A 21,401-nucleotide genomic window follows, 5' to 3' on the forward strand; every position below is an offset into this window, starting at 1 on the left:
ATTTTTTTATAACAATAGATTGTGTTTAGTGAGATTTATGAAAAAATTTTATGAAATTTTTTTTAATAAGAATAGCTTTGTATAAAAAATTTTCTAGAATTTTTTTTTAATAACGATATATCAGCATAGTAGTAATAGTACAATAGGGTTAACTATACAATAAATAGATGTAATAAATTTTTTAGAATTTTTTTTAATAACAGTAAATTGGTATCATATAATAGATGATATAATAATTTTTTTTTGGAATTCTTCCTTAATAACAATATATTGGTATAGCACAATAGATAGATATAATAAAAATTTTCTGTGATTTATTGTTTAATTACAATAGATTGGTAACTTATTAACGGAAGTTAATAATTTTTTTACAGTTCACAGTAACACTAATATTACTTTTTTTTTTTTTTAATCACAGCGCATTTGCAGTTTTATTAAAGTAGAAAAATAAAAGAATATGTATACATAGTATGATTCTAAAAGCTACTCTAATATAATTAAACTACAAACCACTCGTCATACGTATAGTACCCCACGTGTGCACTGTTGAGTGATCGTTAGACTCAGTAGGTAGACAACATTTGTAATGCGTTATCTTAGCCAGACAGCCCTATCTTCAACATAGTAACACTAATATTACTAATAAGTAATGATAATAAAAGATTTTAATTACATTTAATAAGGTTAATAAAAAAATTTTTTGAGATATAATAGAATGGTTTAGTACAATAGATAGATATAATAAAATTTTCTGGGATCTATTTTAATAATAACAGATTGGTATAATACAATGTATAGATATAAAAAAATATTTCTGAATTCTTTTTTTTAATAATAGATTGATATGAATATATTTTCTGGGATTTTTTTTTAGCAATAAGTCATTATATCAGTATAAAATTTTCTGGATTTTTTTTAATAACAATAGATCAGTATGGTATAATGGATAGAAATAAAAAATTTTAAGGATTTTTTTTTTAATAACAATACTAGATTGGTATAGTACAATAGTTACTAGATATAAAATTTTCTGGGATTATTTTAATAACAATAGATAGGTATAGTACAATGGACTAATTTAATAAATTTTTTTGTGATTTTTTTTAATAACAATAGATTGGTAATAGACAACTGATTATTAATTTGTTCAATTAATAATTGTTTTTTAGTAAGATTTTTTCCAGTAATACTACTACTAATAGGTATTAATAGTTAGTTTAATGAGTTAATAAAAGATTTTTTATAAATAGATTATATTTAATGACATATAAAAAAAATTTTGGGAGATTTTTTTTAATAACAATAGATCAATACAAAAAATTTACTGAGACTTTTTTTAATAACAATAGATTGGTATAGTACAATGAATAGATATAAAAAAATTTTAACTTTTTTTTTAATAATAGATTGATATAAATATATTTTCTGAATTTTTTTTTAACAATAGAGTCAATAAATCAATATAAAAAATTTTTTTGATAACAACAGATCAGTACTATATTATAATGGAGAGATATAAAAAATTTTTTAGATTTTTTATTAATATAATAGATCAGTTTCTGGAATTTTTTTATGACAAATTAGTATAGTACAATATATAAAATTTTCTGGGATTTATTTAAATAACAATAGATATGATAAAATTTTTGGTGATTTTTTTTTTAGTAGCAATAGATTGGTAATAGACAATTATTACTGTGACCAAAACTGATCTGATTTACCAATTCATTATCAGTTCAGTTTTTAATGTTTTCACACCATTTTTTATTGTCTATTACCAATCTATTGTTACTAAAAAAAATAATCACCAAAAATTTATCATACCTATTGTTATTAAAATAAATCTCAGAAAATTTTTTTATTAACCTTATTAAATGTAATCTATTGTTATAAAAATCTTTCATTTATATTACTTACTAGTAATATTAGTGTTACTGTGAACTATAAAAAAATCTTACTAAAAAACAATTATTAACAAGTTAATTGTCTACTATCAACATATTGTTATTAAAAAAAAATCCCAGAAAATTTTTTTATACCAAACTATTACTAAAAAGAAATCTCATTAAATTTTTTATAAATCTCACTAAACACAATCTATTGTTATAAAAAAATCTTTTATTAATTTATTAGTAGTATTAGTATAAAACTCACTCACTATATCCAAAAGTACACTAGTTTTTAGAAAAAATATTAGTTGATTATATAACAAAGAATTTAAATTTATCTAATAATGTAAAAATAAGAACTTTTCTGAATTTTATTTTCGATCCGGATAGAAACCGTTGTCCGTCTAAACTAAAAAAAAATTGTACGGTTTTTTATTCGGATTATCCGACTTAGAGGATAGATACCGAATCTGGACAGAACATATATATATATATTCTTTTTTGTAGATCGGTTTCAATAAATAAAATTGGTATCATTAACTTAATCAAATTCTAATCTTTATTTAATTAAATTCATGGCATTTTTTTTATTTATATTACTAATATAACGTGTGAAAAAAAATAAATTTTAATTTCTTTCAGTACTATGAATTTTATCTGAATTTTATAAGAAGTTTTAATTTTTGAAATCTTAAAAATATAAATATTTTTGGCACTTGCACAAAATGTTAATACATTATTATAATATAAAAATATGTATATATAAAATAACATGAATATAAAGATAAAACACAAAATAAAAAATTGTACAAAAAGATATAAAATCCGGCCATCAAGATTGCTGCGCCACGAATATGTCAGAGAATCGTTTGTTTGCACCCGGTTTTGCGGGCGTGGTTTTTTGTGTTACAGGGGTGACAAATTGGCACTAAAATAATTCTGTCCCTCAGATACTTAGTATTTTGAACTCGTGGCTACACGTGATCAGTGACACTTAAATGCCACACGTTCCTTATATGGTGATGACCGACACAAACTTGGGTGCCGAAATTTTATAATCAATATAATAAAATTATTAATATATTTTCATTTTTTCAAATTTTAATCCAAAATAGTTATAGTTCGTCAATCAAAGTAATCAAACCATAGAATTGATTCCCTTTTTCCCCTAATATAGAGCGAATAATTTCTTTTTCTATTAACCTCAGCATACGTATGATCTTCATCTTGTATTATAATAAAACGAATTCATGAATCAATCCGTCCTTCGTTTTGGATTTCGCGTAAAAAATGGCAATGAAGCTAAAGTTTTCACAGAACTTGTTCGCTCAGAATTTTTCTACACCCATATAACACTTTTTTTGATAAACGTGTTTTAATATACATTATACCTAGCGGTCAAACTTAACTTTCCATAAAAATAATAATAACACGTAGTAAGTCTGTAATAATTACGGTGCCTTAATTTACTCGTAAGGTAATATACTGTACATTATGTTATGTTACTGGAAATTATTTGAATAATTCATGTTTTCTTTCTTGATTCACGTTAATAAAAATTCACCAAAATTATTATTTTTTACTTATTAACATATGAAATGGTTATAGAAGAAGAGATAAAGTAAACCGCACAGAATCTTACCGACCCCAGAACGCCGCTGTGCATAGTAAATCTATCTTAGAATCCTGGTCCAGAAGTTTTACTTCTCTTGATGAATCAATGGATGGATATCGATTAATATCAAATGTTTGAAATAGATAATACTCAACCTCAAAGTCCTTTGAACGCGGTTAGCTTAAAAAAAATCGATATTATTAGTATAAAATATTTTACATGTCGAATCAATTCTTCTTGTTACCATGAAACTAGAAAAGAAAAAATTTGTTATACTTATTTAGAAGAATTTTCCATCATCGTAGATATTTTTTAAAGGACAACAATACCTATAAAAAATTTTATCCGTTATTTCTGTAAAAACTCCGTAAAAATGAACCTTTCATGGATCCATTCACGGAAAATGTAAATAATTTGATAAATTCCGTGATATAAGGTTATTAATTCCGGAAATATGAACCTTTTACGGAAAAAGGATGGAATGTAAAAAACGGATCGACTTTTTTTACAGGGCAACATATCACGTTATGTACAACATTGGCAAAAAAACCTTTCAGTATAAAACAAGAATTTATCAATCAGAATTGTACATCAACAGATTATTTTTTTTGTAATACAAAACAATTCAAATGAAAAAGTGACCATAAATCTTAATCACACTATATAGCTGCTTCAACATAAAACGTGATTTAACTGTTGGTATATTATTTATTAAATAAACAAAAAAGTATTGAACCGAACGATAAGGACAATTGTTTTACACATATACAGTAACGTGCTTTTTTTAGTAAAATTATTTATTAAATAACGAAAACTTGGATTTATTTGTGCAAAAAAAAAAGAAAAGAATTAGTGAAAAAATAATTGATGCCCTCAATCAAAAGATATCAGTTGATTGATCTAGTTGTGTATAATGAATGTTCAACAATAGTAGTAATAGTTGCGAACGATCATCGAAAATAATTGTATTTCTTATTCATATGGTGAATAAAATTTAGGTCTTTAATTATCGTTTATATCCACATTCATTGTAATGTATTGTAACGTTGTTAAAATTATGGATCACGAAATATTAGATCTGGTTGTTAGATGACGTATCAAAGAATTTTCTGTTTTGTAATCAACATCATAATGAACGTTGCTATAACTTTTTAAAAATAGAGGTTGATTATTGAAGAATATGTGGAATAATATGAAACACAGGTTCTTCAATTTTTAATTATTCTACTTCTATTGTTGTTCTTGGTTGAAATACACGGTTAAATGTGACTGTACAAAACGAGAAATATGGAATAAAAAATTTAATAAACGTGTTCTCATACAATTAATTATATAACTATATTGCTTGTTCTGTATTGACAGGAGGCAGGATAGGCAAGGTCCTTCTGAGTTTCTACCCTCCAGTCTTTGGCCAACTTACCTAAGGCTTTCTAAATTTATCCAGTAAAAAGTAATTGCGATTGTTGACATCGTGCTATTTTCTCAGGATACAAAATATTAATATTCTGTAATATTATCGATAATCAAGTATAATTACGCGTTCTAAGAAGCAGGCACAAACGTAATTTTTCCCAAAAAAGAGTTCCTAGGCAATAGATAACATCATCGTTGCCTTGTTTTATGCGGCCAATCAACAATATTCTTGTACTACCAATCTGCTACTACTGGACTACGTAATTTTTCGGTAAAATGGTAATTCAACAAAATGGAGTCGGGTAATTTTCATGTACGTCATTGGATGTCGGTAAAATGGATACCCGTAATTCACGGGATCCCTCAAAAATCCGACAGATAAATGCAAATCCTATTGAATGACTAAGATTCGATCGGATGAATTTGAAAACAGCAAATTTTAATACATTTATTTATTCGTTATATAATTTACCAAACTTCCGGATAATTTAGGGCAAATTTCTGATGCTGGCCAGAATTATAACTAATATATGGGAGCTGGTTAAAGTTCAGTTAGGATGCATTATATAGTGTTTTATTATAAAAGTTCATTATATCCGGTGAAATTATTTATAAAAAGTCGGTTATGGAAATTCTAGTTCGGTACGCTTATAACGAGATTTCGGTACAAATAGGTTCGTTAACCAATGGTGACTGTAATCTAATACGTAGTTCTTCCAATTAAAATAAAAATTTTTCTTTTATTTAGTTAATTAGAAATTGATGGACAGTTCAATTTGTTTTGTCATAACGTTTAAGTAGTTAAATAAAAATTTAACCTTCTAAAAATGCTTATTTGAATAAAAAGATTAAAATTATAGTTAAACACGGTCCTATTTCTTAAAGATTTTGATAATCATCAAAAAAAAAAAAAAAAAATCATCCCGTTAAAATACTGTGGAAGTCTCATCAACTTTACCAATAGTATTTTAAAAAAAAATTATTATCATTAAATATTTGATGATTTTGATCCTTTGATAATACGTAAAATTTATAATATAATTAATATGTTTAATCTTTTTTATTCAATAATAAATTTAAAAATAATCTGTAAACTAAAAAAAAAAAAAATGTATCGTGTATATATTTTTATATTTAAAGCGAAACTATGCTTGCTTTGATTTTTTTCTATCAGATAAAGGATTTGAAATATATTTAATCAATATGAATACAATTCCAATAAGTACAAGAATGATAATTAATAATAAAACTCCATAAACGTCAAGATTATTTGCTTTAATAAATCCCATTCTAGACTCAGCAGGAATCCATTCTTTGAAAAAGTCATCATCCAAATATTCATCTAAACTAATACTATATAACATATATTCAATTAAATCGGCTGCTCTATATTTTCTATTACTATTAATTCTGGCTAAATATTTCATTCTCTTTGAATTCTTCTTTATATGCTCATCTTTTAATAAGAAATCGATTTTATTCAAAATATCATTGACATCCAAAGTATTTTTATTTACTGTTAATGCTACACCGGCTGATTTTAATCTTTGAGCGTTACCCATCTGATCAACACTAAAAGGCAATATTAACATAGGAGTACCAGTATAAAGGGATTCATGAGAACTTAATGCGCCTCCATGGCTAAAAAATAATTTCGTATTGGTGTGACTAAGTACAGCGAATTGTGGTGCAAACTTTGTAATATGAATATGTGGATGTATATTATTTAAGATTGGTAAAGTTTGAACTTGTGTACCATCAGCAAAGTTTAATGATGGACTGAAGTCATCTTTTGATGTCTCAGATAATGCCCAAATTACACCATCAAATATTTTATTGTTGATTGTTTCAACAATTGATTGTAAAATTTTGTTGTTATTTTCGATAGTTGCGTAAAAACGTGTACCAAAAGCTATGTATAAAACTCGTTTGTGTCCATTTATAAAATCCGAGAGTTCAGGCGTAAGTGAGGGATATTCTTCTGATAATACTGGTCCAATTACCTATTAATTTGAAGAATGAAGAAAATTAATCTTTTATAATTTTTGTTAAACTTCATATATTGTACAATCCGTCGTGGAAGTATCTACCGTCAGTTTAAGATAAGTCCAAGGAATTTAGTGAATCATTATCCATCGAACGGATTTAACGTACGGATCATTAATTACCTGAACATTTGGTGCCAAAGATTGTGGTAACTTTAAGATAAAAAAAAAAAGGTTATTATTTTTATGAGATAATTTTATCTAGTTTGTTTAACTAATTATTAAAATATAAAATACCTCAAAACCGAAGAAAATATTAATCAAAGCTAAGGTAACTTTTGGCACTTTTCCCGATACCGATTTTATATTCATTTGTTCTCTTATGTCATTTAATTGACGCGTAAAAGGTCTATAAGCATAAGTTATTTGTAAAGGTTGTATTAAAGTACACCTAAACCTCTCAAAAAATGATTCATTTTCTAATGAAATATTACAGCCGAACATCGGATCAGATTTATATGGTTTAGGATCCATCACTAAACAAAAGATTTTTTTTCGTTAAGTGAGTTTTGTTATTAAAAAAAAATAAGAGGAATATGATTATTTATAATTACTTTGCATAAATGAGGAAGTAAAACCAACAACAGGTTTATTTAGATTATTAGCAGCATCTATGCAAACATGGTTTGCAATAGGGTCACAAATGAATAAATCAATATTGTTTTCTTTAGCAGCATTCTTAAATTTTTCATAAGTTACATTGTAGGAAGCCGTAGTTATTTCCATAAGATGTGCCAATGATCTATAATCGACGTCTTTATGAATATTTCTACTTTTGGCAGTCACATACTGAGGTCCCGATGAGATTTGTTTTAGACCTGGATATTCCGATGACGGTTCATATTTTCCTGATGTTAATAATATTACCTATGAATCGAGAATATAAATAGGAGAAACTTAGACCGACGATCAAACCAGTATCACGTAGAATAAAAGAAAAAACTCTTACGTTGTGACCTCTTTCAATCAATATAATAGCGACATCTAACATTGGTTTAAGATGGCTTCTTCCTCCAATGTAAGAACCGATCAAAATATTTTTAGGCGAACGTTCTATATCAATATTTCTAAGAAAATAATCTTGTGCCACAGCATTAACGTGGACTTGATTTAATAATAGGACGGGTATCAGTAATAAGAAAATAAGATTTTTATTGATCATTTTGATGTTTAATTTATATTGAATCGAATCAATAAAGGGAAACATCGCTTATTTATATTGATTTTAAAATGCAAAATAATTTATTCGGTTAATCAACATCCCGAATTATTATAATACTTTCCTGTCAAACTGAGAATAATTTTAAGCTCAACCCGAAAAATTTAATAATGCCGATTTACGCCAAAAATGGCTATTGAGTGACGATCTATCCCTGATCTTTAAGTATACAAAAAAAAAATGTGAGAATATTTTATCAAGTCGATAATAACGAGAATTGCAAGGATCTTTTTTTTTTTATTTTTAAAGCGTACAAATTTTTAAATTTTGAAGTTTTATTATTGTAATATTTTCCTATCTTGTATCAAAATTCAAAAAATAAATTTTTGAAAACAGCAAATTTTGTGATAAATTATGTGACAACTTTCCTATAATCAAAATTCGTATACTAATAAGTATGAAAATTCGATTTGTCGATCATCTGTATCTGAGTCCTGAACCCCTGATGCAAAGAACACGATTGTTTATCTTATTGCGAAGCGCCAATAACGAAGTACAACAAACAAACGGTAACCTTACCAATTTTAGAACTTACAAAGATTAAAAAGTTTTTTTAATTATATCAGATTTATCGTACAAATTTTCAGTTTTTCAATAAATAAATATACGTGTTTTTTTTTTAAAAAAAAAAAAAAAAATATTGTTAAAAATGAATAATTTGTTAATTGGACTACTTTCCACTAATAAGAGTTAATCACAATAGAACATAATAAACTAAATTAAATAAAGGGACGGATACATGTCCGATATATTATAATATAATTTATGATAGTAAATAATTTGTACAATTTCAAATAAACATAAAAACTTGTTCTGAAGTTTCAAATTTAAGAATTTTGGAACGTAAAATCTATAATTTTTTTTTTATAAAACTTACCTAATAAAGAAAATCACTTCTTTAATAGAAATTCATAAAAATCTGAGTGATGTACAGTATATCAAGTCATTTAGTCAATTCCTATTCGGATCGACAATATGCGTCAGATATGATTTAGAGTCTTACCAAAAGCGGTACGTAATTCGGATTCACCGAAATGACTAAATAATTGTAAAAATTCTATTATTCAATGATTCGAAAAACTGTGATACAATTACATTTTACATAGATAAGCTAATTCTATGCATAAAAAAAAAGTAACAATAGAATTTTTAAGTAAAGAATGCTTTATAAAATATTTTTTTCTTCCGTATCAATAAATAAATCAAATGCCAATTTTAGCACATATGAAATTGTAAAAAGTTAGCTACAGTAAATCGGCAAATAGTCGGTTAAAGTTCCGATTAATAAGGATCTATATTGCATAATATTATAAACAAATAATTATTAATTATATATCAAAGATATTTTATTAAAATGACGACGACATACTAGTTCATTCTTGGTGGTGCAGCAAAATTTATAGGGCTTAGGATTAGTGTTGTTAAGAATAGGGTTGTTAGGATAGTTAGAGAATTTTACTCATTTTATAAGATCATCATCATTTTCATATATTTTGAATTGGTTTCAAAAAACAACTCGATAAATTGCGGCAGTCATTTACTAGTAAAAACTTTGATAGTTTAATAATTTGATCTAAGTGCATTTCATTTGCCAAATTATCAAAAAATTAGTTTTTTTAAAAAAAAGTTTTAATTATTTTTCCGAAATTTTAAATATTTTTAAAAAATGATTTAAGACATCAAACACCAATCATGAATCGAAAGATGAAGTTACTAATAAAAAAAAAGTCATACAATATTGTACTACTTATATCTTGTCATGACTATGAATGCCATGACGTTTTTTGTATTATGTGTTAACCGTAGTTTTAAATCAGAAAATAAAAAAATTTTTATTTTTAGTCTGAAGTTTAATGAAGGACTATATACTTATACGTTTGACGACGCCATATCCGGATGTCCGATTATTCTGCTCATCCCAGAAACTGAACCTATATTTCTTATATACTAGATTTTGTAATTTAACCACTACTTTTCAATGATATCATTTGGCCATTTTGAAATGAACCCTGAATGACCTTCGAATGACTTAGTCATTCGAGTCATTTGTCATTTGAGTCATTTAGAATTAATTCAGGCCAAATTTATGATGCCGGCTAGAATTACAAATTCATATTATCACGTGATATAATTTTATCCTGAAAATACATAGCTAATTTTGGCCAGAATTATGATGGTCATTTGTCATTTAATGCTAGCGTCCGCCTCCAAAAAATGGCAACCGGATTCACTAGTAGCAAATAGTCTTTGTAAATTCAAATGTTTTAAAACAATGTTATAATTGTTATTAATAAATAAATCATTATTTTTTCCATCAATAATTTGTACGCAGTGTTTTAGTTTGTTTCATTACACGCTGTTTATAGTAAATATGTAAACGAAATTGAACATTCTTTTATAGTTTTTGAGACAATGTGATTACTAATAATATGTAATTCGCGTCAATAATTTCGAAATTTTTTTATCGAAATTTAAATTTAGGGGCGGAATTAAAATTTTTAAATCTCGAGGTATAGGATCTAACCGTCTTGAAAAAAATTTATTTTCGACCAGGCTAACTTACATGGTTATGAGATTGTACTGCTAATTCTAGCCAATTATAAAGCATATTCTGGGCAAAATCTAGCATAATTCTAGCTGTACTTTTGACAAACAATTTCTTAATTCTGTCCTGTATAAAACTGGTCGATAAGATAATAAATATAAAATTTTTAAATTTTTATATTAATTCTGGACTAATTCTAATGTTGTACTAACTTAATTTTTGACTGAAAATTTAATAAATATGTTCTTTTACAAGAGTAAAGTTGCAAAATAAAAAATTAAAACAAATTTTATTAGTTTGATTAAGAACTTATCTGTGCAATATTTTTGAAAACTTAAAAAATATGATTTTTCTATTATAATATGATGTAATTTTCTTTGTTTTAACATATGTGTTAAGCGAACATGCCAGTATGTATATATATATATTTGATTACAAATATTTCAGCAATAATAATAAATTGTGTATGTTAACGTGACACTTTTACATATTATTTAATATACGAAAAAATATCAATAATAATCATGATCCTATTTGTACTATAAAGATTGTTTATAATATTATAATTAAAGCAGTTAGCTTATGAAATTAAATTTATAGGCTACACTTTAGCCGTAGGCCGTAGCCTTTAAAGGAAAGTCTTAAAAAAATTAGTTATTTCATAAGATATCATTGATCATTGCACAGTTCCGCCAATCCGCCGTGATTATCAATAATATCTGCGGCTTCCGTGAAATAACTAGTTTATACCACGAAAGACTGATAAACTATTTAGACTATTTGGCACTAAATATGAAGTGTAGCATAAAAAAATGTATCATAAACGTTATACTGTACTCTATTATCTATATTACTTTGTAGTACCGTACTACCACGACGTACATCATTACATCATTATGTCGCAAATCAAGCTTTTTAATAAATTTAAATAGTTACATCATTACATCTTTATGTCGCTTTACATTAAACCTAAACATTTTCAGAATTTTTTCGTTTATAAAACGAGTTAAAAATGTCAAAATATAGAAAGAGTTGGGAGAGGCGGTATCAAGCGTCGTAAGGTCTTTCAAGATAACAAAGTAAACATCAGAAGTCTCGCGAGAAAGGGTGGACTAGTGTCAACTCAAATAAAATATAATGGTAAGTTCGGTATGACTTTAAAAGTGAGTTTATTCCATTTCTAACTAAATACTGTATTTAATTTATTGCCGTAGAACTCGTTACGTACTTAAAAATTCAGAGTAATAAGTCATATCGAGGTTTCTTGAAATTAAACAGAAACATGATATTTTTTACAACAAAAGAAATAAAGAATTGGGAGTATTTCGATCGACTTTGGTCCAATAGATTCTGAAAAGAAGCAACGAGACTTACCGGCATGAAAAACAAAGTGCTTTTTTTTTATTTTTTGCAAAGTGGGGTAACTCCCTAGGTTTTTGATACTAGTAACCACTCCAGGTGTTCTTAACCCAGTCGCCCAAACTTAGACATTGATAAAGGACTATTGATTTTAAACGAGGGACCAATTATGTACCTTCTTTATCAATAAAAATAAAAAATTTGCATTACTGTATATTACAATAGATAAAAATTGAACGAAGAGGACAAGGACTAAAAACATACTGGGAAAAATTAATTAGGGTAAATGAAAAAGTTTTGTCTGACTTATGTAAAGCTTTAAAATAGAATATTAATAGTAAATATTCTGTATATTGTTATAAAGGAATATTCTTCGGTAACTGAAAATCAACAAAAAAACGCGCAATGGATAACGATTTTACATCACCTTCACACCAAGAAGGAATTTGTACAAAATGAGGACGACGGTGATGTAATCCTCGAACTAGAAATGTAATTAATCAAAATAAAATTTTACGAGAAGCTGTAGCAAGACTCGAGAATGAAAACATTTCATTAAATAACCGAATACCTACTCTTGAGAGAATAATACTAGGTAGAAGAGATGAATTTTCAATGAATAATAAAGTTGAGAAGACAATTCTAGGTAAAAGTGATGAGTTTTCAATGAATAATAAAGGTGTCAGCCATAATTGGTGTAAGTATCTTTAAACTTTTTTACTTTTGTGATTTATTAAATATATATACTTATTGAATATACTGAATACTTTTTATGATCAATGTTTCTAGATGGAAAAGACATCGGAATTCGACCATGTCCGAATGAACTTTTAAAACTATATAATGTATAATTATAATATAATAATGTATAAACTATAATGTGCTTTGATTATTTATAAATAATACATAGTAAATACAGTATACATACTAGTTTTTTCATGATCTGTTAACATAAACAAATTGCAATGTTCTTCAGAGTCACATAATGTAACTTAAACTATCAATTAATTATTTTTATTTCGGTCCTGCTGATAAATCAACAGAAAGAATATATGGTAAATGCACAAAAAAATAAATATTAGCATATATTATTAGAATCATCCTTTAAATACTTTATTAAAAATATAAAATCAGTGTTTCTTTACAAAATATATTAATTTCATATGAGATGAGTTATTAATTGTTGAGAAACTAAATTAAACTCACTTGAAAATCCGGTGCTCACAATAAAACTGATTTCCCTATAAAAAAGGGGAAACCCGTTAAAAAAAAAAATTGTTTACTCTATAGTTTTTGAATTCCATTTTTTTTTCGAAACTCAGGTATCTGGGATTCTGGTTTTTCCAAGTCAGATCCTATTTCTTTACAAAAGGAAAAAAAGTTATAAAAACTTTTTTTTTATAGTTTCAAATTCCTTTTCGAAATTCACTTGGGAAACTGGTACTCACATCAGCAGAGCTGATTTCCTACAAAAAAAGAATTAAAAAAGGTAAAAAGCTTTTTTATTAAAAGTTTCGAATTCATGTTTTTGAAACTTACCGTCAGTTTTTCCAAGCCAGAGCCAATTTTCCTACAAAAATGGAAAAAAAACTTATTGAAGTTTCGAATTTCTCCTGCGCCGCTGCGCGTCCAGACTTGCCGATTTACGTGTCCAATCCGTCTAAAAAAAAAAGAAAAAAAAGTATTTCTCACAAATTTCAATTCCGTGTATGTACGAATCTTGAATTGCATAAAGAAGACTCACTATATAACGTGATACAATTCAATTTTGAAAATGACTTTAAGTTATATTTTTATTTATTAATCACATCTATAATATTAATAATAATTTAATGATATTTTACTTTATTAAGTACGAAAATTTGGAAAAATGGTATATTATACAAAATAACTAAAAGTTTTATAAAGTAAAAAAAAACAATAGAATGTTCAAATGTTTTGTTGATTTTCATGACTAGACTGATTAAAGAATGTAAATAATGTAAATTATGAGCTTTATGAGCTAATCATTTCTAGTCTTATTTGTGCATCTCTATTTCCTCCTTTAGCAGCATCTTTATACAATTCAACCGCCTTTTCTTTATCAATTTCGGTTCCAATTCCACTCTCATAACAGTATCCAAGATTATATAATCCATTTAAATAACCTTTTTCAGCAGATTTTTTATAATGTCCAAATGCTTTAACTTCATTTTTTTCAATACCAATTCCATCTTGATAACATTTACCCAAACAGTAATACGCGGCAACATGACCATTTTTAGCTGCTTTTTTATACAAATCAATGGCTTTTCCTAAATCTTGATCAATCCCTATGCCATTTTCGTATAAATATCCTAGACGACATTGTGCTTTACCATAATCTTGTTTAGCTGATTTTTCATACCATTCAATTGCCTTTTTCATATCTTTTTGCGTTCCTCTACCATTTTCATAAAAATATCCTAAATTTAATTGCGCGAATTTATTTCCATTCATCGCTGCTTTTTTGTACCAATAATATGATTTTTCTAAATCTTGATCAGTTCCTTTTCCTACTTCATATAATAATCCCAGATAACATTGAGCTGAACTATGTCCTTGCTCAGCTGCAAATTTACTTTCTTGTATGGCAGATTTTATATACCATTCAAATGATTTACTATAATCTTTTTTAACCCTTTTACCATTGTAATAATATCCACCTAATCTTAATTGTGCGTATTTATTTCCACTTCTTGCTGCTTTCTCATAAAATTCAAAAGCTTTAAAACAATCCTTTTCAACACCTTTTCCATTTTCATAACATATGCCCAAATAAAATTGTGCAAGCTTATTTCCATTTTCTGCTGATTTTTGATACCAATAAAAGGCTCTTTTAGGAACTTTGTACAGTTTACCTAAATAAACTTGTGCCATAAAATAATTGTCTTTTGATGCTTTTGAAAATAATGCAAATGCTTTATCTCCATTTCTCTTTACAATAATTCCATTAAAATAAAGAAAACCACGAAAGAAAATATATTTAGATGATGTTTGATTTTTAATAAGCCAATCAAGAATGTCGTCTAGTAAAGGTTGATTGATATCTTGAATATTTTGTTCAATAATTTGTTTTACTCCTGCAAAACCATAACCAAATTCATCATGTAATTTGATTAAATGATCTATTAATTTATCAATAATTTTTTCAATGTCATCCGAATCCGTTATATTAATTAATAAATTATTTTGTATAATATTCCAATTTGTTCTAAATATTTTTTCAATAGAACTGACATTATTTTCGAATTCTTGTTTATTTGTAAACTCATCATAATTAAAATGTGTTATATAATTCTTCTCAATTACTTTTTCTATCCAATCAACATGATCGGAATTGTTAGTTTGTTCTTTAATAGTTGACATATTGATTACGAAAAAAAAAATGAGTTTTTGTTTAATATGTTTAATATCGAAAAAAAAGTATTTTTTTTTATAAAGAATTTTTTTTTGGAGTTTGTAAATAGGTTCATGTTTGCAGCGAGAGTTTAAATAGTTAATTGAAAAGATAGTCTTTTGTTAGGCGTTTTATGCATCCTTTTGAAAACAAAAGCTTTTTTTTTTTCTTTTTTTTCTCGTTTTGATTGTGATCGGCACAAAGGCATGTTGCGCCATGCAAATTTTGTGTGATGTAATTACTGCGCAAATTCAATTTGTAACAATTGAAATTTTCAAATTTTCACATGATTGATTCGCGCAGTTGGCGCAGCGCACTGTACAGCGCATGTGATATAGGCGATAATGGCGCATATGACTTCATAGGTTACGCACAAAACTTTTATGAACAATGTTCTTATAAAAATAATCTAAATTTCCAACACTGATGAAAACTAGAAATCCGAAAAATGAATGAATACCATAATTAAATGAACACAAAAAAGAATAGGAAATTGTAGAAGTGTAATGATATAATTGTTTTTTTTAAAAAAAAATAAATTACCAACAAAGCAAAATAGGATCATGCTTTTTCCATCGTGCTGAAATAAACTACAATTGCATAATTATTATTGATATTATTTCATATACTAAAATAACATGTACTAAAATATCGTACTATTATATCATGTACTAAATATTATATCGTAGATATTGATATCATTTTTATAATAAAATTTCTATGATAAATTAATCTTTCCTTTAAGTTGTGGAATTAAACTGCAATTAAATAACTCTTTACATTCATCGAAATTTCTTACATAAGTTAATGGTAACGGTTTTTTTAAAGAATTTTGATGATCTTCGTGAAATACTAAAAAAAATAAACATACTTATCCACATTTAATAGATATGAGATGTATTAGATGTATTGCACATGCAATTAATTTAATTGCATCTGATTTTACTAAAATTTCAAGCGTGGCCGCATTCATTAGTGAATTAAATAAGGTGATTGAATTTTTTAATATATCAGTGAATTAGAGGAAGGGCTAAGAAATATGAGAATCAGTGGAGGCAAAACACAATGGGATCTTTATTTAGCTCTGTTGACTCTATTTTACGTACACGACCAGTTTTTGATTGGGTATTTATTTTATTCATTTATAAATAATTTTTAAATATTATAGATTATGCGTGAAAACCAGAAATTATATCAAATACTCAAAAATCTGTTAAAAAATGATGAATTATTTTTTATGAGTTATAAACTATTCCTCATATTATGAACCAAATTAAGGATTGTATATTAAGACTAGAAGCAAGAACAGCAACCTTAGCAGATTGCTATATTCAAATGGTAAAATTTGCTGCCACTATTAATCGCCTTCCTTCAAGCAATACTTTAAAAACAGCTATTATAGGTATCTACAATCGCCGTTACCAAAAATTCGATCATGAAGCATATTATTTACATCCAGAATATCGTGGTATGATTAATTTAATTTATTCTAATTTAATTTATTATAAATTCAGTTACTAATTAATTTTACTTATTTGATTAGAAGAAATAATTTTTTTTTTTCAAAATCCCCATATTTAGGTTTTGTCATTTCGCCCATTTGCCAATTTTGTCATTTTACCATATTGAATTGCACCTATAGTTTGGATTTTACTTTTATGTTTGGCAGTAACTGCTATACTAAACCTAGTTTCGTCTGAATTTTGGACGAAACCTTTTAGTATTGTTTGCATCATTTTTCAAAAGATGAAACAGCATCCGTAAATATCATAATTTGATAAAAACAAAGTTCATCAAGTGTCTTTAACTTTGAACTTCGAAGAACAGAACTCGTATTAGCATTAGATTTAAATACGTATAAAATATAAATTATCATTTATTTTATAATTAATAAAATTTCTACATTTCCGCTTTATATAATATAGCTGAAATTTTTTTATTTAATTCTATAATATTCTTGTTCTCTATAATCTATATACAGGATTCAAAACAGATTGCAGACTCTTTAAAATAGGATACAACTCCTAATATTTTATAGATCACAGATTCAAACCTCTCCACTGTACCAGGGCTCAATTTAGGGCTTAATCACCACATATGATGTTTATTTAATTTCAATAAATTTCAGCTTTCTTTAAAAAATATATATATATATTTTTACTCAAATTATGTATAATCATGCGTTGACATTGTTATGCTTAATAAAATATAGTCTATAAAAATCTGCAAAACTATATTTTCCAAATATAGCCTAGAGATTTTTCCTATCAGAAAGTTAGTTTATAATACTTAACCCCTAAACAAATGAGAATTAATTCTGGCAAAAATTATAACTTGGCCGGAATTACTGCCGATCAATTACGATCATGTGATGACTGCGTATGACTGTGTATAAAGAGTAAAAATGAATTGGGTGGTCCATTATTTTTGCAATGTTCAGGTTTTTCCGAATATGTGTATTTTCTGGAGTATATAGTAAACTAATACAGTACAGCTGAATATTATGAAAATAATCATATTATTAATTATCATCACTAGGATGGATTTTTGAAGGGATAATGCATTTAAAAGATTTTAATTTACCGGTTAATATCCTTTATATTCTCATTATATTCTCATATAATTATGTGATTTATGTCACAACCCATGATTTTTTTTATCAATATTATTCTTAAAGCCTGTTAGTAGTTTTAAAAAATTGTATACAAGACGTGATACAAACAGATCAGCCTCAACATCATGGCTCTTCATGATAATAATCAATAATATTTATGGCTTTTTATAACAACAATTGCTTTTTTTATCCAAATTGTTTTATAATAATTATCTTGATAATATACCCTAATTCTATAAACTTCTCTGAATAAAAAATTTTTATGCAAAATATTAAAATATTAAATTTTGTAAAAATAGATAGACATTCCAAACATTTCAAATTGTATCATTATAATATAAAAAACTTGCAGGCTTAAACAATAATATCTGTTACATTCTATTATATAATAAATGATTATCAGTGGCTGTACTGATATTACATAAAAAAAATATAGCAAAGCCAATAAAATGATTATGTAAAAAAAATTTTTACTAAGCCAATAAAATGAGGCTTATAAAATAATTTTAATATAAATAATTGCTTTTTTGTTTAATCTTTTTTTCATCTTTCCTCTTTTTACCTTTTTTTTTGCTTACAAAATACTTATTTATCTATATGGTCAACTGTATAATGTTTTACATATATTATATATTCTAATTTAAAAACAACTAATAAAACAAAACTAACTTTTATAATGTTCACTTTATTAAATAAATATAATTATCAATAACATTAATATAAACAAAGAATTGTTTAATATGCAAAGCAAGGCCCAAGAATAATAATGGATGTTGTCAGGAACAATTATGACTATAAATAGTATTAATTAATCAGATAATTGTGTTTAATGCTTTGATTTCTTTAATTTCAATAGCAAGGACTGAATGCAAGGAAATAAAGTTTCATATTTAATTTGGATATGCTATAATGCCATACACTAGTTCCAACATAGCTAGTTCTCATAATGTTGAACATTGAGAATTTGTTAACAATTTACTTTATACCCTTCAGCCATCATTAAATATTATAAATGAATTTTTTAAAGAATATTATCCCTATTGAGCATAATAATCTTCAAATTTTGAGGTTATTTGTTGATATTTATTATAGTAACATTCAAATTTTATTAAACATTATCATAACGTCTGGAATGTTTTTTATCTAAAACTGATGTCAGGAATATTCTGATAAAATAATAGTGTTTTACCTAATATTTATATATTAAAAAATTATGTTATTTATACCCTTAGCAAACTTACTAAATCTAGCTTTGGAACTTTCCAGTATTACTTAAAATCAACATGTCTTTCTTTGCCAAAATGTCGATTGAACAATTGGATCAAAAGACAAGGCAGAACAAAAATCAATAGATTACTTGAAGGATAGCAATATAGACTCTATATTTACAAAATAAAACTTCTTCACTCTAATTCCATGTGATCATTTTATTATTTTTCTTAAATGGAAATCCAAGAGTAAAACATTTAACAGTATAGATTTATGTCTTGATGATGATAATTTGAGAATCTTTTCAACAAAAAATTGATTTATCATGCAGGATTGTATGAATTAAATATGACTAATAATAATTTATTTTAATATTATAAACTTTATTTACTCAAGGTAATACAAGAAACTATCTGATAATAACATAAAATAAATTCATTTAGAAATTACAGTACAAGATGTATTCCACAATATCTTTTATTTTCATTTGGTACTATATATTTTTTTAAATGATGGATATGCAAACACTTATCATATATATATTTCAGTAGGAAGGCTATAATATAGAAAAACTCATAGATTTATTTCAAAAGATAATTATTTATAAATTATATTTAAAAATCTTAATTATACATATACGAGTAGAAAACATAGCACCTGATAGAATGCATCATCCCGATTTATACTTCAAATGAGTATATAAAAAGACTTTTAGGAATTAGTGCAGAAAATCTTTGGAGATAAAATAGATCATATGGCTTCATACATTTTAATGATGTGCAAAAAAGGGAGGATTTTTACAAAAACGTAAAAGGAACAAGATTTACAATTGATAAAGAGAAAGAGGGCAAAAACTAAGATTTTATGGATTAAGAATCATTACAAACGTGATTCAATAAATAGCCAGACTAACAGACAATGAATATCAAAACTTAATGAAAGTAATGATTTTTGTAATTAAATTAATTTTTTAATGAAATCTATCTAATGCAAGAAAAAAAAGAACTATAATTCCTAATCCAAGATATATCCAAAGCTTATGATAGAAAGATGATTATATAATGCTCATTGTTAATTTAATATTACTACTTAATCATCAACTTTTATAATAATTCTTATTAGCTTACAGAAATACATACATTGAAAAATATTTAGTTCACCTTACTTGAAATGAAGCAGGCTTAAAAAATTCCATTCACTCATGAAGTTCATTTGAAGCTAAATATTCCACTGAATATTAATCAACTTTAAATTATATACAAGATTCAATACAATCTCATCATTAACAGGGCTGATCTTATTTTCTTTGTATTTTTAGATCAATCAACATTCAAAAATATTATTAAGGGCTCTGAGGCAACAATATTCTTAATTATAATGTTTTTAGTTGACTCTCATTATCGGATAACAATAAGGAAAGAGAAGGAAAGAAAAAAGAACCTTCCTAACTAACTATGTGAATTAAATATTGGGGCAGACTTCAATCACAAATAATATATCAAGTTTAGAGCTTCCAATATTATTAAGAAAGTAATGAGAGCATTATTTGTATCTAGAAATTCAAAAAAAGGAAGTTGGCAATTACTGGAAGGATATTAGTATAGAAAATTTGACGAATTAAGAAATTCAATTAATCATACTAACTAATCTAATTAATTATATGATAATTATTTCTGTATTTAGATATTTTTAAATTCAAAATGATGTGTATAGATTTCTCACTCAATGTATTTAAGATTCTGGAGCTTACTGTCCAACAGGAATCAATTCATTCATTCAAAGAATTAAGTAGAGAATCAAATTTTATAATTAACCCTAAAATTGTTACAAATAATAACTGATATATATATATAATGGTAAAATTTGGGAAGCTTTCCAAAATAACCAAATATACCAATTTCATACCCTTATATTTTTAATTTTTTTTTCATTTATATGATTTCCACCCATATAACAATTTTTCCATACATATTATTTTAAATGAAGACAATTTTAAAAGTCAGCCAGCCAAAGTCTAAATAGTTTTGACAGGTGAAATGAATTTGTTCATTACTTTTATATTTATTTAAGAGAAA

The 21,401-nt window shown here is 25.9% G+C and overlaps 3 protein-coding genes across 3 annotated transcripts; 1 reads left to right on the top strand and 2 right to left on the bottom strand.

Moving 5' to 3' along the window:
• Window positions 1-6,062: 6,062 nt before the first annotated feature.
• Window positions 6,063-8,124, bottom strand: OCT59_005835 (uncharacterized protein; the record flags this gene model as incomplete). Its single annotated transcript, XM_066140868.1, has 5 exons — window positions 6,063-6,920; window positions 7,086-7,115; window positions 7,200-7,438; window positions 7,517-7,829; window positions 7,912-8,124. 5 exons carry the CDS (start codon window positions 8,122-8,124, stop codon window positions 6,063-6,065), a joined length of 1,653 nt encoding a protein of 550 aa, XP_065997713.1.
• A 3,739-nt stretch (window positions 8,125-11,863) lies between these two features.
• On the top strand, window positions 11,864-12,936 carry OCT59_005836 (uncharacterized protein; the record flags this gene model as incomplete). The annotated part of the gene is made up of 5 exons (XM_066140869.1): window positions 11,864-11,866; window positions 12,311-12,367; window positions 12,450-12,577; window positions 12,685-12,782; window positions 12,875-12,936. 5 exons carry the CDS (start codon window positions 11,864-11,866, stop codon window positions 12,934-12,936), a joined length of 348 nt encoding a protein of 115 aa, XP_065997714.1.
• Window positions 12,937-14,080: 1,144 nt separating this feature from the next.
• On the bottom strand, window positions 14,081-15,472 carry OCT59_005837 (uncharacterized protein; the record flags this gene model as incomplete). The annotated part of the gene is made up of 1 exon (XM_066140870.1): window positions 14,081-15,472. The coding sequence occupies one exon, from the start codon at window positions 15,470-15,472 to the stop codon at window positions 14,081-14,083; it is 1,392 nt and encodes a 463-aa protein (XP_065997715.1).
• Window positions 15,473-21,401: the final 5,929 nt, after the last annotated feature.

The sequence above is a fragment of the Rhizophagus irregularis genome, chromosome 14, assembly GCF_026210795.1.
Source record: "Rhizophagus irregularis chromosome 14, complete sequence".
NCBI classification, from domain to species: Eukaryota; Fungi; Glomeromycota; class Glomeromycetes; order Glomerales; family Glomeraceae; genus Rhizophagus; species Rhizophagus irregularis.